The 22,947-nt window shown below is 55.6% G+C and overlaps 1 protein-coding gene across 3 annotated transcripts; it reads left to right on the top strand.

Annotated features, from left to right (window-relative positions):
• The first annotated feature begins 3,784 nt into the window (after positions 1-3,784).
• bacc1 (BPTF associated chromatin complex component 1) lies at positions 3,785-20,210 on the top strand. 3 transcript variants are annotated; one of them, XM_080184594.1, is made up of 6 exons: positions 3,786-4,613; positions 6,569-6,663; positions 13,823-13,924; positions 17,566-17,768; positions 19,091-19,195; positions 20,092-20,210. In XM_080184594.1, the coding sequence occupies exons 1-6, from the start codon at positions 4,593-4,595 to the stop codon at positions 20,154-20,156; spliced, it is 591 nt and encodes a 196-aa protein (XP_080040720.1). In that variant the 5' UTR covers positions 3,786-4,592; the 3' UTR covers positions 20,157-20,210. The 3 variants fall into 3 exon arrangements, with proteins under 3 accessions (XP_080040722.1, XP_080040720.1, XP_080040721.1); XM_080184595.1 differs by having other exon boundaries at positions 20,096-20,202; XM_080184596.1 differs by lacking the exon at positions 13,823-13,924 and having other exon boundaries at positions 3,785-4,613.
• The last annotated feature ends 2,737 nt before the right edge of the window (positions 20,211-22,947 follow it).

Here is a 22,947-nt window from a genome sequence, read left to right as displayed (position 1 = left end):
AACACCCCTCCACTTTGACATTTGTCAGTGAACGTACTCCCTTCTGCCATTAGGCCCCCAAGATGGCTGCCGAGTGGTACCTGAAGCCTAAGAGACAGGCCGCACTTTGTGTGTGTGTGTGTGTGTGTGTGTGTGTGTGTGTTTCTGAGGGTGATGGGGAGGGATGAAAGGAATGGAGGTGTCTGGATATAGCATGGAATCTCCTTTTTTTTTGAAAAGGAGTGAAACCCCTCTCCTTCCCAAATGCCGCCCTTTTTTTGTCAATGGCGTTTGCCCCATTTATCTACAGGACTTTTTTTTGCTCAGAGCCTTCTAGAGTTGGGGGGTGGGGGAGAAGAGAATTCTCTCCTCCAAACAAGTCAGACGGGGCACAGTAAATCGCGTCTCCGCGGGCCTTCTCTTGACCTTGTTGCCGCAGAGACGGGCCTACTAGGAGTTGGACCAAAGCTGGTGGGCCCAATGGGTCCTGAGTGGGTGGGGCGCGGGGGAGTCTCTCCTTCCCTCCCCCTCCTCCTTCCCTCCCTTTCTCCTGTGGACCAAGACCACTTACAAAGGACGGGTATGCAGAAGGGACAGAGAAAGGGACTTTTTCTTGGCTTGAGTTTGGTTTCTGGAGAATCCTGGAATGCCCGTTTGCCAAAACGGTGAAGGAAGAGGGCAAGATTTGACACCTGTCTCCTATTTCAGTTGCCACCGGTCACCAGCTCATGTTTCTGTCAAGAGATTATCGGACAGTGCATGCCAGAGTACAGCCGCATTCTGTCCCTCTTTTGTCCCAGACTCCCCTATCTGTTTCAATCCTACACGATTCCCGTTTCCCATGCAATCCAATTCTTTCCCAGCAACCAGAAGTCCGCAAGTATTGACGTGAGACCTTGAGTCACGAGGCAGTATCTGTATATGAGAGACCATGTAGGCGTTTTGTGTTGTCCTTTTTAGGGATCTAAATCGATGAGTAGTTTTTTTTTCTTGTCACTTGATGTTTGTGATGTGGAAAGCACTCTACAACTGTAAATTATCCAATACGTTTGAAATCTAGACAAACGCAATAAAATGGATGAAAATTTGTGAGTCCGCTTTGCCCCCCTGGCACTTTTTCGAGGCTGCATTGAGCTTCATTGGAACATTGCTGGCTAAGGTTGGATAGAATAACATCACGGTACTGAGTTATGGCGAGTGCGCAGGAAGGCAATCTCGAGAGGAGGCCATTCAGCCCCTCAAGTCTGTTCCGCCATTCAGTCCGATCATCTCAGCTGGCCCTCAACCCCTGCCCGTTCTCCTTCACAGTACGAAGTCTCACAACATCATCAGGTGAGAGTCCAACCAATTTTTGGACTCTGACCTGGTGTTGTGAGACTTCTTACGGCGTTACCCCCAGTCCAACGCTGGCATCTCAACGTCATTCTCCTTCAAACCCATTGCTGATTAAAAATCTGCCTGTCGCAGAATCTATTCAGTGCTGAAGCAAGCCATTTGACCCATTGGATCCGCATCACATCTCAAAGAGCGTCTTAGCCAGGCCCACAACCCTACCCTATCCCTATAAACACCCCCACTTACCATGGCCAATCCAGCTAACCTGCACATCTTTGGACACTAAGGGACAATTTAGCATAGTGTCCAAAGATGTGCAGGTTAGGTGGATTGGCCATGCTAAATTGTCCCTTAGTGTCCAAAGATGTGCAGGTTAGGTGGATTGGCTAAGGGACAATTTAGCATGGCCAATCCACCTAACCTGACCTCCGGACAGCAGGTGTCGCTGCGGAGCAGTGGAAGGCGGAATCAACCACTTGCGTCTGATGCAGCGCAGCGTCTGACCAATCACCGTACAGGAAGTCCCTGTCAATCAGCTGCATTCTCCCTCCCTATTGGTCAGATGCTGAAAGCATGTTCTCCCGCTGAACGACTCACCCATTGGGCAGGAGTGAGTGATTGACGTCCGAGCTACCCAATCACCGACTCCAATCTGATTGCCGTCGGGTTGAGACCAAGACGAGAGTGGGGCGGGTCCCTGAATTGATGGACGTGGCAACTAGCCAATCAAGGAGCGGGAGCTGTGAGAGGGAGGCGGGACAATGAGACGGGTCATGCAATCAAAACGGTCCGCGGCTGGCTTCTCCTTGATTAGCATTGAATCTGACCAATCGAAAGACTGGGATGTGGCTATCAAAGACAATGCGTGGTGGGGGTGGGTTACAGATTTGATTGACATAGCATTACACCAATCACGGAGGGGGAATTGGAGTCGCTCATCCAATAGGGAGCGACCTCTGGTGCGGGGGGGGGGGCTCACCATTGATGGACTGCGCATGACAGATGGGAACAGTGGGCGGCTTTCCAATCAGATCGCTCGCCGGAGCGAGTGGGCGGGATAGAAATTGATTGGCATATCCCTGGACCAATAGGAGGGCTGAACGCCGAAGGCCGTCTGCCAATGGTAACGAAGAAGGCGAGGACAGGAGCAGAAAGAATATGAATTTGAACAGGCGGGACATTGAACAGGCGGAGGGCGGGGTTATGCTTCCGATTGACAGGCCAGTATCCAATTAAATTGGAGACCTGAAGACGGCTGACCAATAAGGAAAAGTGGGTGGGATCAGATGTTGATGGGCAGCGACCTCACCCAAGGGGCGGGTCGAAATGGATCTGGGACCTGAAGGCAGCGAGCCAATGAGAGTGCGGTGGGCGGGATTGGATATTGATTGACAGGTATACTGCCCAACCGGATCGTGGCATTGAAGGCGGGCAGCCAATGACAGCACAGAGGGGCGGGTCGGGTAATGATTGACAGCAGCCCTGTCCAATCGGATCCGAGACCTGGAGGTGGCGAGCCATTGAGAGCCAGGTAGGCGGGTCCCGTTCCTGATGGACAGGCGTCTCGTCCAATGGCTGCCGTGCAGCGGCCAAGCCGGGGCTGCGCGATGGGGAGGCGCTGGGGCCTTGTGCGGGGAGAGCGCAGCCTGAAGCCTGGGAGCAGAGAGACCGGGGCGGGGAAAGGCTCGGCAGGGAAAAAAAGTCCCAGGCCTGAGGCCTAGTGTCCACCCTCACTGTGAGGGAGGGGAGAGGCTGTCCAGTTTGCACCTCCTTCCTCCCCCCCCCCCCGTACTGACCCCCCCCCAAACACTGAGCCTGAATCTCCACCCCCCCAAACCTCACCCCCCCCAAACCTCACCCCCCCCATACTGACCCCCCCCCAACACTGAGCCTGAATCTCCACCCCCCCCCAAACCTCACCCCCCCCCAAACCTCACCCCCCCCCCCCATACTGACCCCCCCCCCCCAACACTGAGCCTGAATCCACCCCCCCCAAACCTCACCCCCCCCCTCACTGAGCCCCCAGCCCCTGAGGCTGTGTGTGTGCTGGCTGTGGGGGGAGATCAGTCACTCCTGTACCCCTGACCCCAATAGGAGACCCTCCCCCACACCCCCACCTCCCCCACACCTCCTCCCCCACACCCCCTCCCCCCCCCCACACCCCCCCTCCCCCACACCCCTTCACCACACCCCCCCATTTCCCCCCTTACCCACTCCCCCCCCCCACCCTCTCTCTCCCCCTGCCCTCTTTTCCCTCCCCCACTACCCTTTCCAGAACCCCTCCCCCCTCCCCCTACACCCCCACCCCCTTCTCTTCCACAGGACCCACAGCCCCTCCCCTCCCCCTCCTTTCCTTTGCCCCCTCCCCCCTCCAAAACACCACCCCCTCCCCCCGAACACCACCCCCTCCCCCCCCCCCAAAACACCACCCCTCCCCCCCCAAACACACCACCCCCTCCCCCCGAACACCACCCCCCTCTCTCCCTTCCCCCGAGTGAGGGGAAGCAGGAACGAGAATTTGGGCAGCCCCCCCCCACCCAAACACCAAACACAATTTGCCGCAAATCTCAGCGAGAGGTTAAAGTTCGCCGACCCCCTCCACTCTGTGCATCGAGTGAGGGGATTGTTTAAGTTAGCACCCCCCCCAATCGCGTCAGTTAACTCGAACCCCTGCCTGTCTCTGCCTTCCCCAAAACCGCCCCCTCACCCCTTCTGTTCTCTGCCTGTCATCACATCCCCCCCCTCCATAACCTTCTCCACCACCACCCGGCCCCCATAACCTCCATCTGATCCCCCTCCGCCACTTCCATTGTAATTCTCTCCCCGTAACACCCCCACCCCCAAACACACCGTCACCTCACCATCTCCCCCCACCATCATCCCCCATTCTCTATTCCCCATTGTGGCCCCCCCCATTCCCCGTAAGCTCCCATTCATAACCCCTTTTGTCACCTCTCACTCTGCCACCCCCATCCAACCCTTTGTCCCCCAGCCCCTAATCCCCCCGACACCTGTCAGCTCCTCTGTCCCCATCTGTTAGCCCCAGCCCACCCCTGTCCCGATCGGGATCAAGAGGAGGAACTCTGTCCGGCGACACAGTACAGCATCGGGACAACGCTGACGGGGGAAGCGCGCCATATTTTCGCTTCCGAAACAAGGCCTCCCGGATCGCAAAGCGGAGGGGGGGAGTTTGCCCTGGGCCGCCTCGCTCGCTGGCAGGGGGGGCCGGTTCGCCTTGACTGCGTCCGGAGAGACCAACCAGAGAAGAAACTCTCGAGATGACCTCGGCATCGACGAAGGTAAGGCGGCCTTGTATTGATTCATCTTTGGAGACGCGAGGTCAGACCCGCGTTCGTTCGCCCGTCCTGAATTATCCAGGGGACGGTAGTGGGTGATCCGCTGCCGTGAACCCGCTGCGGTCCCATGTGGTGTAGGTACACCCACACCGCTGTTAGGAAGGGAATAGGATTTTGACCCAGCGACTGCAAAGGAACGCCGACGTATTTCCCAGTCGGGACGGTGAGTGGCTCAGAGGGGAACCTCCAGGTGGTGGTGTTCCCCAGGTATCTGCTGCCCCCTTGTCCTTCTAGATCATAGAATCCCTACAGTACAAAAGGAGGCCATTCCGCCCATCAAGTTTGTACCGACCACAATCCCACACAGGCTCTATTCCCGTAACCCCGTGCATTTATCCTGCTAATCCCCCCCCCCCCCGACACTAAGGTCAGTTTAGCACAGAGGGGAACACGAAGGTGGTGGTGGCCCCAGGACGGCTGCCCCTCGTCCTTCTACATGGTCACGGGTTTGGAGGAGGAGCCTTGGTGAGTCGCTGCATCTTGTAGCCGGTACACACGGCTGCGTGGGTGGTGGAGGGAGTGGGTGTTTGTGGATGGGGTGCCAATCGAGCGGGGTTGCTTTGTCCTGGACGGTGTCGAGCTTCTTGAGTGTTGTTGGGAGCCGCACCCACCCAGGCAAATGGAGAGTATGCCACCAGACTTGTGTCCTTGTAGATGGTGGAGAGAAAAAAGTCTCACAACACCAGCTTAAAGTCCAACAGATTTATTTGTAGCAAATGTCACAAGCTTTTGGAACAGGCTGCCCCTTCGTCAGGTGGGTGGGAGTTCTGATCACAAACAGGGCATATAAGGACACAAACTCAATTTACAGAATAATGGCTGGAATGCGAGTCTTTACAGGTACAGACACTGTAAGTGGCGAGAGGGTTAAGCACAGGTTAAAGAGATGTGTATTGTCTCCAGACAGGACAGTTAGTGAGCCCAGGCAGGTCATGGGGGTTACAGATAGGGTGACATGAACCCAAGATCCCGGTTGAGGCCGTCCTCACGTGTGCGGAAACGGCAGCTGGTGGATTTTAAGTTCAATTCGTGAATTGGTAATGGAAAGCCAGACCGTGAATCGATTGTCGGAAATCTGTTGGACGGAAATCTGCCGTCCTTACCCGCTCTGGCCTACACGTGACTCCAGCAGGCTTGGGCGAGTTGGGAGGAGGGGCGGGTGGAGAGTTGAGGGTGCGGTGGAGCTGGGGGTGAGGGTGGAATGGGTGAGTTGGAGTGAAGGTGGGGGGGGGGTGTTGGGGAGGACGGTGTTGGAGGAGGGGGTCAGTTGGAGCAAGAGGGTCGGCTGGAGCGAGGGGAGGGTCGGCTGGAGCGAGGGGGAGGGGGTCGGCTGGAGCGAGGGGGAGGGGTGTCGGGGAGAGTGTGTCGGAGTGAGAAGGGGGGGAGGCGGGTCAGAGCGAGGGGCTGGGGTGCGGGAGCCGGAGCGAGGGGCTGGGGGGGGGGGAGGCGGGAGCTGGTGCGGGAGCGAGGGGGGAGTCGGGGGGTTGTTTGGGGGGGCTCGTTGGAGTGGGGGAAGGTTGAGGGGAGGGTGAGTTGGAGCAAAGTGAGGGGGGAGTGATTGAGAGTGGGACTGGAAGAGTTGGAGCAGGAGACGTGGGGAGTTTGCGGGGGGATGGAAGGTGTTTGTCTGTGTAGCTCAGGGAGTTTGCACATTCTCCCCGTGCCTGCGTGGGTTTTCTCCGGGTGCTCCGGTTTCCTCCCACACCCCAAAGATGTGCTGTTAGGCTGATTGGTGGAACAAATTGTCCCTAGATTAGTCTTCCCTCAATGTGGAATGCCATAAACATAGACAAAGGTCATGTATGGAGGGGGACTCATAATGTTAAAATGGCGGAGCGGGCTCGTTGGGCTGTGTTGTTCTTTGTCCTTATTCACTCTCTGGCCCTTTGACCTTGCAGGTGGGCGAGATCTTCTCGGCAGCCGGAGCTGCTTTCACTAAGCTCGGGGAACTGACCATGCAGCTGCACCCGGTGGCAGACTCCTCGCCCGCTGGGTAAGTGGACGGCAGTGCGTGCGGTCTGTCCTCCCTGCCCCCCGCGCCCCTCTCCCCCACCCCGCGCCCTCGTATCCCCTCCACGCACTGCAAGCCCGCCCTGCCGCCGGGTCCTTGTGCTGAGTCACATTGTCCCTTGGCCCACCTGCCTTGAGGGGTGAGAGCCCACACTGGGGACACGGTCTCCTTTGTGTCCCACCGCGTGCTCAGTTTCAAGTTTATTTGTCAGCGTCACAATTCGGCTTACATTAACACTGCAACGAAGTTACTGTGAAAATCCCCCAGTCGCCACACTCCGGCGCCTGTTCGGGTCACACTGAGGGAGAATTTAGCACGGCCAATGCACCCTAACCAGCACGTCATTCAGACTGTGGGAGGAAACCAGAACACCACCATAACCCGTGCGTTTACTGTGGCATCCACTTAATCTGCACGTGTTTGAACACTAAGGGGCAATTTAGCATGGCCGATCCACCTAACCTGCACATCTTTCAGACTGTGGGAGGAAACCCACACAGACACGGGGAGAATGTGCAGACTCCGCACAGACAGTGACCCAAGCCAGGAATCAAATCTGGGTCCCTGAAGCTGTGAGGCACCAGTGCTAACCACTGTGCCAACGTACTGTTGCGGTGGTGATGTGTGGCTGGGGAAGGAGGGAACCCCATAAGAACATGAGAAATAGGAGCAGGAGTGGGCCATCTAGCCTTTCGAGCCTGCCCCGCCATTCAACAAGATCATGGCTGATCTGAAGTACATTCCAGATCCTACATTCTCAGACAGTACATTCCAGATCCTAACCACTCGCTGTGTGAATCAGTCTCCACCACACTCTCAGACAGCACATTCCAGACCCTAACCACTCGCTGTGTGAATCAGTCTCCACCACACTCTCAGACAGCACATTCCGGACCCTAACCACTCGCTGTGTGAATCAGTCTCCACCACACTCTCAGACAGCACATTCCGGACCCTAACCACTCACTGTGTGAATCAGTCTCCACCACACTCTCAGACAGCACATTCCGGACCCTAACCACTCGCTGTGTGAATCAGTCTCCACCACACTCTCAGACAGCACATTCCGGACCCTAACCACTCGTTGTGTGAATCAGTCTCCACCACACTCTCAGACAGTACGTAAGAAATAGGAGCAGGAGTGGGCCATCTAGCCCTTCGAGCCTGCCCCGCCATTCAACAAGATCATGGCTGATCTGAAGTGGCTCAGTTCCACTTTCCGCTTTCTCCCCTTAATTCCCCTTGTCTATCAGAAACCTATCTACCCGTGACTTAAATCTATTCAGCGAGGCAGCCTCCACCACTTCAACGGCAGAGAATTCCAGAGATTCACCACCCTTTGAGTGAAGAAGTTCCTCCTCAACTCCGATCTAAACTGTGCCCCCCCTTATCTTGAGGCTGTGCCCCCTAGTCCTGCTATCCTTTCTAAGCGGGAAGAATCTCTCTACCTCCACCCTATCCATCCCCTTTATTATCTTATCCGTCTCTATAAGATCCCCCCTCAGCCTTCGAAACTCCAATGAGTACAGACCCAGTCTAGTCAATCTCTCGTCACTGGCTAACCCTCCCCCATCTCCGGTATCAGCCCAGTGGACCTAGTTAACTACAGAGGTAGACTCAACTGGGCCTCCTGTCCCCCGCACCCACCCCCAACTAGGTAAATGCAGAAAAGATATGGATCTGCCCGGGTCAGGTGCAATGTCTCGAGGGGCTGAATGGCCTTTTCCCTCCCTCTGCCCAACACCCAGAAATGTGAGCGCAAATTATCCACACGGTATCTTGTTTTGATAGTTTGGAGCTTGGGGGGGGGGAAAGCTGGAAAGAGGCTTCCAAGAGAGAATTATGCCCCCCCCCCACCTCACCTGCCTTTTCCACCCCTCCTCTCCCACTCCTCGCCCGACACACGCTGGATTATTGATGGTGTGAAAATGACAAGACCCCTTGGTTTCCACCATCGGGTTCAAAGATGATTGGGAGAAGTTGTCAGAGGGTCAGTGCTGAGGGAGCGTTGCACTGTCAGAGGGTCAGTACTGAGGGAGTGCCGCACTGTCAGAGGGTCAGTGCTGAGGGAGTGCCGCACTGTCAGAGGGTCAGTGCTGAGGGAGTGCCGCACTGTCAGAGGGTCAGTGCTGAGGGAGTGCCGCACTGTCAGAGGGTCAGTGCTGAGGGAGTGCCGCACTGTCAGAGGGTCAGTGCTGAGGGGAGTGCCGCACTGTCAGAGGGTCAGTGCTGAGGGAGCGCCGCACTGTCAGAGGGTCAGTGCTGAGGGAGTGCCGCACTGTCAGAGGGTGAGTGCTGAGGGAGTGCCGCACTGTCAGAGGGTCAGTGCTGAGGGAGTGCCGCACTGTCAGAGGGTCAGTGCTGAGGGAGTGCCGCACTGTCAGAGGGTCAGTGCTGAGGGAGCGTTGCACTGTCAGAGGGTCAGTACTGAGGGAGTGCCGCACTGTCAGAGGGTCAGTGCTGAGGGAGTGCCGCACTGTCAGAGGGTCAGTGCTGAGGGAGTGCCGCACTGTCAGAGGGTCAGTGCTGAGGGAGTGCCGCACTGTCAGAGGGTCAGTGCTGAGGGAGTGCCGCACTGTCAGAGGGTCAGTGCTGAGGGAGCGCCGCACTGTCAGAGGGTCAGTGCTGAGGGAGTGCCGCACTGTCAGAGGGTCAGTGCTGAGGGAGTGCCGCACTGTCAGAGGGTCAGTGCTGAGGGAGTGCCGCACTGTCAGAGGGTCAGTGCTGAGGGAGCGCCGCACTGTCAGAGGGTCAGTGCTGAGGGAGCGCCGCACTGTCAGAGGGTCAGTGCTGAGGGAGTGCCGCACTGTCAGAGGGTCAGTGCTGAGGGAGTGCCGCACTGTCAGAGGGTCAGTGCTGAGGGAGCGCCGCACTGTCAGAGGATCAGTGCTGAGGGAGTGCTACACTGTCAGAGGGTCAGTGCTGAGGGAGTGCCGCACTGTCAGAGGGTCAGTGCTGAGGGAGTGCCGCACTGTCAGAGGGTCAGTGCTGAGGAGTGCCGCACTGTCAGAGGATCAGTGCTGAGGGAGTGCTACACTGTCAGAGGGTCAGTGCTGAGGGAGTGCCGCACTGTCAGAGGGTCAGTGCTGAGGGAGTGCCGCACTGTCAGAGGGTCAGTGCTGAGGGAGTGCCGCACTGTCAGAGGGTCAGTGCTGAGGGAGCGCCGCACTGTCAGAGGATCAGTGCCGAGGGAGCGCCGCACTGTCAGAGGGTCAGTGCCGAGGGAGCGCCGCACTGTCAGAGGGTCAGTGCCGAGGGAGTACCGCACTGTCAGAGGGTCAGTGCCGAGGGAGTGCCGCACTGTCAGAGGGTCAGTGCCGAGGGAGTGCCGCACTGTCAGAGGGTCAGTGCCGAGGGAGTGCCGCACTGTCAGAGGGTCAGTGCTGAGGGAGCGCCGCTCTGCCAGAGGGTCAGTGCTGAGGGAGTGCTGCACTGTCAGAGGGTCAGTGCTGAGGGAGTGCTGCACTGTCAGAGGGTCAGTGCTGAGGGAGTGCCGCACTGTCAGAGGGTCAGTGCTGAGGGGGTGCCGCACTGTCAGAGGGTCAGTGCTGAGGGAGCGCCGCTCTGCCAGAGGGTCAGTGCTGAGGGAGTGCTGCACTGTCAGAGGGTCAGTGCTGAGGGAGTGCTGCACTGTCAGAGGGTCAGTGCTGAGGGAGTGCCGCACTGTCAGAGGGTCAGTGCTGAGGGAGTGCCGCACTGTCAGAGGGTGAGTGCTGAGGGAGTGCTGCACTGTCAGAGGGTCAGTGCTGAGGGAGTGCTGCACTGTCAGAGGGTCAGTGCTGAGGGAGCGCCGCACTGTCAGAGGGTCAGTGCTGAGGGAGTGCTGCACTGTCAGAGGGTCAGTGCTGAGGGGGTGCTGCACTGTCAGAGGGTCAGTGCTGAGGGAGTGCCGCCCTGTCAGAGGGTCAGTGCTGAGGGAGTGCCCCCTTCAGAGGGTCAGTGCTGAGGGAGTGCCGCCCTGTCAGAGGGTCAGTGCTGAGGGAGTGCCGCCCTGTCAGAGGGTCGGTGCTGAGGGAGTGCCGCCCTGTCAGAGGGTCGGTGCTGAGGGAGCGCCGCCCTGTCAGAGGGTCGGTGCTGAGGGAGTGCCGCCCTGTCAGAGGGTCGGTGCTGAGGGAGTGCCGCCCTGTCAGAGGGTCGGTGCTGAGGGAGCGCCGCCCTGTCAGAGGGTCAGTGCTGAGGGAGCGCCGCCCTGTCAGAGGGTCAGTGCTGAGGGAGTGCCGCACTGTCAGAGGGTCAGTGCTGAGGGAGCGCCGCACTGTCAGAGGGTCAGTGCTGAGGGAGTGCCGCCCTGTCAGAGGGTCGGTGCTGAGGGAGCGCCGCACTGTCAGAGGGTCGGTGCTGAGGGAGCGCCGCCCTGTCAGAGGGTCGGTGCTGAGGGAGTGCCGCCCTGTCAGAGGGTCGGTGCTGAGGGAGTGCCGCCCTGTCAGAGGGTCGGTGCTGAGGGAGCGCCGCCCTGTCAGAGGGTCGGTGCTGAGGGAGTGCCGCCCTGTCAGAGGGTCAGTGCTGAGGGAGTGCCGCCCTGTCAGAGGGTCGGTGCTGAGGGAGCGCCGCCCTGTCAGAGGGTCAGTGCTGAGGGAGCGCCGCCCTGTCAGAGGGTCAGTGCTGAGGGAGTGCCGCACTGTCAGAGGGTCAGTGCTGAGGGAGCGCCGCACTGTCAGAGGGTCAGTGCTGAGGGAGTGCCGCCCTGTCAGAGGGTCGGTGCTGAGGGAGCGCCCGCACTGTCAGAGGGTCAGTGCTGAGGGAGTGCCGCACTGTCAGAGGGTCAGTGCTGAGGGAGCGCTGCCCTGTCAGAGGGTCAGTGCTGAGGGAGCGCTGCCCTGTCAGAGGGTCAGTGCTGAGGGAGTGCCGCACTGTCAGAGGGTCAGTGCTGAGGGAGCGCCGCACTGTCAGAGGGTCGGTGCTGAGGGAGTGCCGCCCTGTCAGAGGGTCGGTGCTGAGGGAGCGCCGCACTGTCAGAGGGTCAGTGCTGAGGGAGCGCCGCACTGTCAGAGGGTCAGTGCTGAGGGAGCGCTGCCCTGTCAGAGGCTCAGTGCTGAGGGAGCGCTGCCCTGTCAGAGGGTCAGTGCTGAGGGAGTGCCGCACTGTCAGAGGGTCAGTGCTGAGGGAGTGCCGCCCTGTCAGAGGGTCGGTGCTGAGGGAGCGCCGCACTGTCAGAGGGTCAGTGCTGAGGGAGTGCCGCACTGTCAGAGGGTCAGTGCTGAGGGAGCGCCGCACTGTCAGAGGGTCAGTGCTGAGGGAGTGCCGCCCTGTCAGAGGGTCGGTGCTGAGGGAGCGCCGCACTGTCAGAGGGTCAGTGCTGAGGGAGTGCCGCACTGTCAGAGGGTCAGTGCTGAGGGAGCGCTGCCCTGTCAGAGGGTCAGTGCTGAGGGAGCGCTGCCCTGTCAGAGGGTCAGTGCTGAGGGAGTGCCGCACTGTCAGAGGGTCAGTGCTGAGGGAGTGCCACATTACTGGGTGTCCCACTTATCTGCTGTGATATTAAACCTGTATCTCACTGGACGTTAAAGAACTGAATGTAGGAGATGTGTTTCTTTGTCCCTCCATCAACATCAATAAATGACAAACTCTCTGCTCCGAACCTCAGTACTGTTTGTGGGATCTTGCTGTGTGCAAATTGTGTGCCGTCTTTCCTGTGTTACGGTTCGGGAGTACTTCGTAGACTGCAAATCACTTTGGGATGCCTTTGAGGTGGGGGGGTGGGGGGGGGGGGGGGGGGGGGTCGGTCGAGAAAGGTGCTACGCAAATGCGATTTGTTCTTTCTTGAATGCAGACGATTGTTAACCTGGAGTATTCCTGGGGTTACGGCCACACTGCTGATGCAGGCAGCAGTCTGGACTGGTGCCCGTGTCCGTCCAGACTGGCAATCATGTCAGCCCTGAGCCTGATGCCCTGCCTGTCACCCACGCCCAACCCCCCTCCCCCGCCCCCCCCCATCAGCGCTAACCCACATTGAATTGGACCAGCTGGCTTTGAGTTCTGCCCCATCTCCCGCATTTTTGATTCCTACCTTCCCTCTCTCCCCACCCTCTGCCTTGCTCCATCTCCAGTAAGAAGTCTGACAACACCAGGTTAAAGTCCAACCAATTTGTTTGATAGTAAACTCACAAGCTTTTGGCGTTAGCCCCTTTGTCAGGTGAATGGAGAGTTCTGGCCTCAGGCAGAGCATATAACAGCACAGACAGTTTACAGATTACTGATTAGAATGCGAGTCTTTACACCTAACCTGCTATTCAAGGCTTAAAGAGGCCAACAACGTGAGTGGAAAGACCATTAGGCACAGGTTAAAGAGATGTGTATTGTCTCCAGACAGTACAGTAAGTGAGGTTTTGCAAACCCAGGCAAGTCACGGGGGTTATAGATAGTGCGACGTGAACCCAAGGTCCCGGTTGAGGCCGTCCTCATGTGTGCGGAACTTGGCTATCGGTCTCTGTTCAGCGACTCTGCGCTGTCGTGTGTCGCGAAGGCCGCCTTGGAGAACGCTTACCCGAAGGTCAGAGGCCGAATGCCCGTGACCGCTGAAGTGTTCGCCAACAGGAAGGGAACAGTCTTGCCTGATGATTGTCGAGCGATGTTCATTCGACAATCACCAGGCAAGACTGTTCCTTTCCTTTTTGGCGAACACTTGAGCGGTCACGGGCATTCGGCCTCTGATCTCCGGATAAGCGTTCTCCAAGGCTGCCTTCACGACAGTACAGTCGCTGAACAGAGACTGATAGCCAAGTTCCGCACACACGAGGACGGCCTCAACCGGGACCTTGGGTTCACGTCGCACTATCTGTAACCCCCGTGACTTGCCTGGGTTTGCAAAGCCTCACTTACTGTACTGTCTGGAGACAACACCCATCTCTTTAACCTGTGCCTAATGGTCTTTCCACTCACATTGTTGGCCTCTTTAAGCCTTGAATAGCAGGTTAGTTGTAAAGACTCGCATTCTAATCTGTAAACTGTCTGTGCTGTTGTATGCTCTGTCTGAGGCCAGAAGTTTCCACTCACCTCAAACCCCGAAAGCTTGTGAGTTCACTATCAAACAAATCGGTTGGACTCGAACCTGGTGTCGTCAGACTTCTTGCTGCGTTTACCCCAGTCCAACGCCGACATCTCCACACCACCTATCCATCTCTCTCTCTCTCTCTCTTCCCGGCAGAGCCAAATGGACAGACACGGAGATTGAGATGCTGCGCTCTGCCGTGAAGCGTTTTGGCGAGGATTTAAACAAAATCAGCACCATCATCAAGGATCGCACAGTGTAAGAGAGGGACTTGGGGGGGGGTTGCAGGGCAGAGTGGGTGAGGGCCAGGGTTGGAGTGCGGCGGGGGGGCAACGGGAGAGAGAGCAAGGATGCGGGGCATGGCTAGCCGGGAGACTGTGTCAGCTGGATTCCGAATTGGCAGCTGCCATTGAGGTATTAAACCACGGAAGAGAGGGAAAAGGATGACTCAGATTGTTTGAACCAGAATGAATACAGGCAGGGAGTGGATCAGGACCCCCGCGCTGCAGAAGGAGGCCATTCAGCCCACCTGGTCTGCGCCGACAACAATCCCTCCCCAGGCCATATCCCTCGAACCCCGCGTATTTACCCTGCTAACCAGGGGGACACGGCCTCACAGTAAGGGGGAGCAGATTTCGGACTGAGTTGAGGAGGAACTTCTTCACCCAAAGGGTTGTGAATCTGTGGAATTCCCTGCCCAGTGAGGCCACCTCACTGAATGTTTTTAAGGCGAGGATAGATAGATTTTTGAACAGTAAAGGAATGAAGGGTTGTGGTGAGTGGGCGGGTAAGTGGAGGTGAGTCCGCAAAAAGATCAGCCATGATCTTATCGAATGGCGGAGCGGGCTCGAGGGGCCAGATGGCCCTACTCCTGCTCCTAGTTCCTATGTAATCCCCCGACACTAAGGGGCAATTTAGCATGGCCAATCCATCTAACCTGCACATCTTTAGACAATAAGGGGCAATTTAGCATGGCCAATCCATCTAACCTGCACATCTTTAGACAATAAGGGGCAATTTAGCATGGCCAATCCATCTAACCTGCACATCTTTAGACAATAAGGGGCAATTTAGCATGGCCAATCCACCTAACCTGCACATCTTTAGACAATAAGGGGCAATTTAGCATGGCCAATCCACCTAACCTACACATCTTTAGACAATAAGGGACAATTTAGCATAGCCAATCCATCTAACCTGCACATCTGTAGACAATAAGGGGCAATTTAGCATGGCCAATCCACCTAACCTACACATCTTTGGACACTAAGGGGCAATTTAGCAAGGCCAATCCACCTAACCTACACATCTTTGGACACTAAGGGGCAATTTAGCATGGCCAATCCATCTAACCCGCACATCTTTGGGGGAAACCCATGCAGACAGGGGGAGAGCATGCAGACTTCACACAGACAGTGACCCAAGGCCAGAACCAAACCCGGGTCCCTGGTGCCGTGAAGCAGTAGTGCTAACCCACTGTGCCACCGTGCTGTGCATCGTGACCCCTGACACACTTGACCATTAGCAACGGTGGCTAGGAGTCACCCAAGATTGCCGTGACATCCTACGCACCAGATCAAGGTCACCCGTCTTTCACATTGAACACCCAGAGCTGTCGACGGACACTCCCACTGCGGTACCGAGGGAGTGCTACACTGTCAGAGGCACCATGGAATTTTAAACTGCGATTTCCTCCCCCAGCCCCCCCCCGCCCAGCCGCCGCCATTTGCCCTCTCGTGGGACTGCAATCGGGGTTGGGCAGGGAACTACTTGGCAGAGTCCTGAGTGACTGCAGAGCCTCCAACCCAAACCGGATGTCAGGGACTCTCTGTATGAATGTGTTCCTTTCATAACTGTGTCCCGTCAGTAGATAGTCACACAGTTATACTCGTCCCGGGGGGGGGGTCCTCACTGGGAATAGAGACAGCAGCCAAGATTCTGTTGGTCGCTGGCGATCTCCCAGCGGAGAACGAGCGTGAGGTCCCAGAGTCCACACACGGTCGTGAGAATGCCGGGGTGTTGTTGGGGGGGAGGGTACGAGCTGTCACATCAAGGTGCTCCGGCATGTCACCTCAACACAACTTGACACGCTGATCTCCGAGCACACGAGCGTTTTCCCTGGGACTCAGTGAACTTGTCCCCCCTCCACGGTTCCTGCCTTCCCACCACTCCCACCACCCCATGTCTCCATCCCCCCGCCCCGGGTACTCAGTTGCCTTGGAGTATCTGTGGACAAGGCCCACAAGAATTCACCGCCTTCCTTCCTTCCTTTCAGATCAGCCGTGATCTTACTGAATGGCGGGGCAGGCTCGAGGGGCGAGATGGCCCACTCCTGCTCCTCGTTCTTACGTCCTTTGCCTCAGTGGGAGAGCGTGGCGTTTCCTGTCTGCCCCGGGAGGCGGAGGAAGTTGCACTTGCCTAGCACCTTTTTGACTTTGTGAATCCAACCCAAGGTGGTTGGGTGGGGAGTGGGATCAAATTATCGTGACTGTGCCGTGGTTTAGACAGATGACCAAAAGGCTCGGACATAGGGGTTGGATTTAACTTAATTTGATTTATTATTGTCACATGTATTGGGATACAGTGAAAAGTATTGTTTCTTGCGCGCTATACAGACAAAGCATACCGTTCATAGAGTACATAGGGGAGAAGGATTTGATTTGATTTATTATTGTCACACGTATTGGGATACAGTGAAAAGTATTGTTTCTTGCGCGCTATACAGACAAAGCATACCATTCATAGAGTACATAGGGGAGAAGGATTTGATTTGATTTATTATTGTCACACGTATTGGGATACAGTGAAAAGTATTGTTTCTTGCGCGCTATACAGACAAAGCATACCATTCATAGAGTACATAGGGGAGAAGGATTTGATTTGATTTATTATTGTCACACGTATTGGGATACAGTGAAAAGTATTGTTTCTTGTGCCGTAGACAGACAAAGCATACAGTTCATAGAGTACATAGGGAAGAAGGATTTGATTGAATTTATTGTTGTCACACATATTGAGATACAGTGAAAAGTATTGTTTCTTGCGCACTATAGAGACAAAGCATACTGTTCACAGAGTACATAGGGGAGGAGGATTTGATTTATTATTGTCACATGTATTGGGATACAGTGTATTGTTTCTTGTTGGCTATGCAGACAAAGCATACCGTTCATAGAGAAGGAAAGGAGAGAGTGCAGAATGTAGTGTTACAGTCATAGCTAGGGTGCAGAGAAAGATCAACTTAATGCAAGGTAGGTCCATTCAAAAGTCTGACAGCAGCAGGGAAGAAGCTGTTCTTGAGTCGGTTGGTACGGGACCTCAGACTTTTGTATCTTTTTCCCCGATGGAAGAAGGTGGAAGAGAGAATGTCCGGGGTGTGTGGGGATCCTTGATTATGCCGGCTGCTTTTCCCCAAGGCAGCGGGAAGTGTAGACGGAGTCAATGGATGGGAGGCTGGTTTGCGTGATGGATTGGGCTACATTCACCACCCTTTTGTAGTTCCTTGCGGTCTTGGGCAGAGCAGGAGCCCAGACCAAGCTGTGATACAACCCAGAAAGAATGCTTTCTATGGGGCATCTGTAAAAACTGATTCTGTCAGGCAGTTTCTGTCCTGTTTCAGGGAGATGGCAGTCACCAACATTCATCACTTGAATCAGTTTGGCCACCGTCAGGTAGCTACTGTGGGATCTTGCTGTGTGTAAATTGGCTGCCGAGTTTCCTGCAACAGACCCTGCACGTTCACAAGAGATTTCAGCGATTGGACAAGTCCTGAGGGGGCCAGGCGCTAGAGAAATGCAAGCTGTTTGGATACTTGGAAGGGTAGGGGGTCGCCCTATGACGGTGTTGTCCATAGCCATGCTGGTTCTAACATTTCAACACCTCCCCTTCTTTTCCTCCAGTGCTCAGATCAAGACCACGGTGAAACGCAAGGTGTACGAGGACAGCAGCGTTCCCCTCCCCTCGGAATCTCCCAAGAAAACCCAGAAGAAGGCGGCATCCGCGGGCACCGGCGCCTTGGCACCAACCACGCCGACAACTGCCGCCGCCGCGGGCACCACGCCTCCCACGGACTCGTCAAGCGTTAAGAAGCAGAAGACATCCGGTAAGGTTCGACAGGGGTGGGGGGGGGAGCTGGGCAGGAGCTGGGTGATGGTGGAGAGAAGAGGTTGGTTTGCAGCTCTGTGGAGAGAAGGTTGAGTCAACGAACACTTAGAATCATCGACTCCTAAGAGTGCAGAAGGAGACCATTCCCCCAAGGGACAATTTAGCATGGCCAATCCACCCAACCTGCACATCTTTGGATACTAAGAGGCAATTTAGCATGGCCAATACACCTAACCTGCACATCTTTGGACACTAAGGGGCAATTTAGCATGGCCAATGCACCTAACCTGCACATCTTTGGACACTAAGGGGCAATTTAGCATGGCCAATGCACCTAACCTGCACATCTTTGGATACTAAGGGGCAATTTAGCATGGCCAACTCCCCTAACCTGCCCATCTTTGGATACTAAGAGGCAATTTAGCATGGCCAATCCACCTAATTTGCACATCTTTGGATACTAAGGGGCAATTTAGCATGGCCAACTCCCCTAACCTGCCCATCTTTGGATACTAAGAGGCAATTTAGCATGGCCAATCCACCTAACTTGCACATCTTTGGATACTAAGGGGCAATTTAGCATGGCCAACTCCCCTAACCTGCCCATCTTTGGATACTAAGAGGCAATTTAGCATGGCCAATCCACCTAACCTACACATCTTTGGGCACTAAGGGGCAATTTAGCATGGCCAATCCACCTAACCTACACATCTTTGGGCACTAAGGGACAATTTAGCATGGCCAATCCCCCTAACTTGCACATCTTTGGATACTAAGGGGCAATTTGGCATGGCCAATCCTGTGGCAAACCTGTGAATCTTTGGATATGGGAGGAAACAGGAGGAGCACCGGCAAGGAACCCATGCAGACACGGGGAGATTGTGCAAACACCACAAAGTGAAGTTACTGTGAAATTACCCGAGTTGCCACACTCCGGCAACTGTTCCGGTAACAGTGAGGGAGAGTTTAGTACAGACAATGCATCTAACCAGCACGTCTTTTGGACTGTGGGAGGAAACCGGAGCACCCGGAGGAAACCCACACGGAGAACGTGCAGACTGCACAGAGGCAATGACGCAAGTTGGGAATCAAACCCAGGTCCTTGCCGCTGAGGCAGCAGTGCTCACCTCTGAGCCACCCGTAAGGATGAGAATGTTAAAATCAAGGCGTTATTTGACCGGTGTGGGTCAGTGAGCATTGTGGGGAGACGTGGGGTGGGCTCACAGAGGGAAGAGGTGTGTGTAAGACCAAGCGGGGATAGCTGCTCCCCAAGTTCCTGGAGGGTTCCTTGATTTCTCTCACTCTCTCTGTGTCTCTCAGACGTGACGCTCAGTGCTCTGAATGACTCGGATGTCAACAGCGACCTGGTGGACATCGAAGGACTCGGGGAAGGGTCACCAGCAAAGAAGCTCAACTTCGACCAGGGTAAGCATCACTCTGCGTCTGGGGTGGAAGTGGCGGGGGACGGGGGGGGGAGGAGGATGGGGTGGGCGAGTTGGTTAGAGAAAGCGATTGGAGGAGAGAGTGGGTGGGAGAAATGTCTGGGGTCAGCGGCATGGTGGCTGGCACTGCTAACTCGCAGCGTCGGGGACCCGGGTTCGATTCCTGGCCTCGGGTCACTGTCTGTGTGGAGTCTACACGTTCTGCCCACCATGCCTTCCCCTCCACCCCTGTGTTTGCGTAGGTTTCCTCCGAGTGCTCTGGTTTCTTCTGAGTCCGAAGATGTGTAGGTTAGGTGGATTGGCCATGCTAAATTGTCCCTTAGTGTCCAAAGATGTGCAGTTAGGTGGATTGGCCATGCTAAATTGCCCCCTTAGTGTCCAAAGATGTGTAGGTTAGGTGGATTGGCCATGCTAAATTGCCCCTTAGTGTCCAAAGATGTGCAGGTTAGGTGGATTGGCCATGCTAAATTGCCCCTTAGTGTCCAGAGATGTGCAGGTTAGGTGGATTGGCCATGCTAAATTGCCCCTTAGTGTCCAAAGATGTGTAGGTTAGGTGGATTGGCCATGCTAAATTGCCCCTTAGTGTCCAAAGATGTGCAGGTTAGGTGGATTGGCCATGCTAAATTGTCCCTTAGTGTCCAAAGATGCGTAGGTTAGGTGGATTGGCCATGCAAAGTGCATGGGTTAATGGGGATATGGTGTGGATGTGGGCCTGGGTAAGGGTCTGTGCAGCCTCCTCCAGCACTGTCGGGGTTCTGTGAATCTGTGATTTTGTTTGGGTGGTGAGCAGGACTCTTGCTGTGTGTTTATGAGGGATGAGTCCGTTGCTATCCGTTTGCTGATCTGTCTGTTCTTGCTTCCTCTCTGTCTCTGTTTCAGACAGTCTGAGCCTCGATTCCAGCCTCATCATGAACACCTCCGATATCCCACTGCTGTCGCGTTAAATCCCCACCTCCCACCCCCACCCACTTCCCTCTCTACCCCTCTCCCCACCCCACCTCTCTCTCTCCTACTAACCCCCCCCACCACCGTCCCTCTCTCCATCACAGTCCCCTCTCTCACGACCCCTCCCTCTCTCATTCAATCCTCTTCTTTCTCCTGCTCTCCTCCATCGCTCCCCCTTCCTCTCTGACACTATTTCCCCCCCGCCCGCCTTCTCTCTCCCTCTCTTCTCCATCATCTCCCCGCGCCCCCCCCACCTCCATCTGCTCCACTTTCCTGCTCTTCCACCATCCTCCTTTCTCTCTCCTCCAGCATCCCTCTCTCTCCCATCACCATCCCTTCCCTGTCTCTCTCTCTCGCTCCCCCAGCCCCCCTCTGTGTCCGTGGAGATGTGTAGCATTTGGAGCAGTCTCAGCACTCTGAGCACCCAACCCACCCCCCCTCCCGAATCTCTCTCCCCGCCTCCCTATCCACCTTTTCCAGCCGGGATGCCTGTTCCGGAGCTGCGGCAGCTTTTACGACCATTTCCTCGCGCCTCAACCTTGGCCAGGGACTTTGTTTTAGGAAATTGTAGCAGGGTTTTGATGGATTTCTCAATAAAAGACCAAAAATCCACCCGCCGGATTTGCGCGTCCGTGCACACGGCACCGTTCCTCGCTCCGATGAGCGGAGAGGAGGTTCGAAACCTCAAACAGCGTCAATCCAACCTTCCCTCCTCTGGAGGCTGGAAGGTGAGGTGTCGGGTCAGCAATGGATCTGTCTGGGATGGGGGCGTGATGGAGGGGTGCGGGTTGGTGCGGTGCGTTGTGTTGAGGCTGAGGTGCCCAGAGTTAAACCCAAACCAACAGACGGCACAGTGGTTAGCAGATCCGCCTCACAGCATCAGGGAGCCAGGTTCATTTCCAGCCTCGGGTCACTGTCTGTGCGGCGTTTGCATGTTCTCCCCATCTCTGCGTGGGTTTCCTCTGGATGCACCAGTTTCTTCCCACGGTCTGAAAGATGTGCAGGTCAGGTGGATTGACCGTGCTAAATTGCCCCTTAGTGTCTAAAGTTGTGTAGTTAGGTGGATTGGCCATGCTAAATTGTCCCTTTGTGTCTAAAGATGTGTAGGTTAGGTGGATTGGCCATGCTAAATTGCCCCTTTGTGTCTCAAGATGTGTAGGTTAGGTGGATTGGCCATGCTAAATTGCCCCTTTGTGTCTAAAGATGTGCAGGTTAGGTGGATTGGCCATGCTAAATTGCCCCTTTGTGTCCAAAGATGTGCAGGTTAGGTGGATTGGCCATGCTAAATTGCCCCTTTGTGTCTCAAGATGTGCAGGTTAGGTGGATTGGCCATGCTAAATTGCCCCTTAGTGTCCAAAGATGTGCAGGTTAGGTGGATTGGCCATGCTAAATTGTCCCTTAGTGTCCAAAGATGTGCAGGTTAGGTGGATTGGCCATGCTAAATTGCCCACAATGTCTAAAGTTGCAGAGGTTACGTGGGTTAGCCATGGTGAATGTGCGGGGTTGCAGGAACAGGGTGGGTAAAAGGGCATGGCTGGGATGTCCTGCCATCAAGTCTACAGTCCCCTTTCGCTGGATCGAATGGCCTCTTCCGCCTCGATAACAGAGGGGCGTTGAGGGGGTGGACCACAGCAGAATTGCCGAACGTCCTTGGCGCACATTCCTACAGCCACTGCGGACGGAAAATTCTTCACTCAAATCCCCTGCCCCTGCGCTCAGTCAGAGAAACCTACATCACCGCCTGGGAGACATCGCTAAGTGGACAAAGGTACCCACCTGGACGGAGGGGAGGGAGGAGCGACTGAGACTTAGAATCGGACTCAAAACGATCGTCGTCTTGTGTGGCTTTCCTTTATTGCACGGGGCTTGGAACGTCAACCAAGGAAGGTTTTTTTTTTTAACCGTTGTACACAGCGGCTGGAGCACCGTGTACAGTTTTGGTCTCCTTACTGAAGAGAGAGTACAGTTGCGTCAAAAGCAGTTTACTCTGAAGACTGGTTCCTGGAACAAAGGGATTACCTTACGAGGAGAGACTGTACAGGTTGGGCCAGAACCCTGTTGGAGGAGAATGAGGGATGATCTTATTCATGTCCGTGAGATTCCTGAGTGGGGCGCCACAGTGGTTAGCACGGTTGCCTCACGGCACCAGGGACCCGGGTTCGATTCCCGCCCTTGGTGACCGGGTGGAGTTTGCACCTTCCTCCCCCGTGGCCGCATGGATTTCCTCCGGGTGCTCCGGTTTCCTCCCATATTCCAAAGCTGTGCCGGTTTGGTGGCTTGTCCGTGCTAAATTACCCCTTAGTGTCCAAAGGTGTGTAGTTCAGGTGGATGAACTATGCTGAGTTACCCCTTTGTGTCCAAAGATGTGCAGGTTAGGTGGATTGGCTGTGCTAAATTGCCCCTTAGTGCCCAAAGATGTGTAGGTTAGGTGGATTGGCCATGCTAAATTGCCCCTTAGCATCCAAAGATGTGTAGGTTAGGTGGATTGGCCATGCTAAATTGTCCCTTAGCGTCCAAAGATGTGTAGGTTAGGTGGATTGGCCATGCTAAATTGCCCCTTAGTGCCCAAAGATGTGCAGGTTAGGTGGATTGGCCATGCTAAATTGCCCCTTGGTGACCAAAGATGTGTAGGTTAGGTGGATTGGCCATGCTAAATTGCCCCTTAGCATCCAAAGATGTGCAGGTTAGGTGGATTAGCCTTGCTAAATTGCCCCTTAGTGTCCAAAGATGTGTAGGTTAGGTGGATTAGCCTTGCTAAATTGCCCCTTAGTGTCCAAAGATGTGTAGGTT

Source organism: Carcharhinus amblyrhynchos, unplaced genomic scaffold (genome assembly GCF_965287045.1).
Source record: "Carcharhinus amblyrhynchos unplaced genomic scaffold, sCarAmb.v2.hapA scaffold_811, whole genome shotgun sequence".
Lineage (NCBI taxonomy): Eukaryota > Metazoa > Chordata > Chondrichthyes > Carcharhiniformes > Carcharhinidae > Carcharhinus > Carcharhinus amblyrhynchos.
Note: the sequence above shows the minus strand (reverse complement) of the source record. Positions and strands in the feature narration are given on the sequence as shown.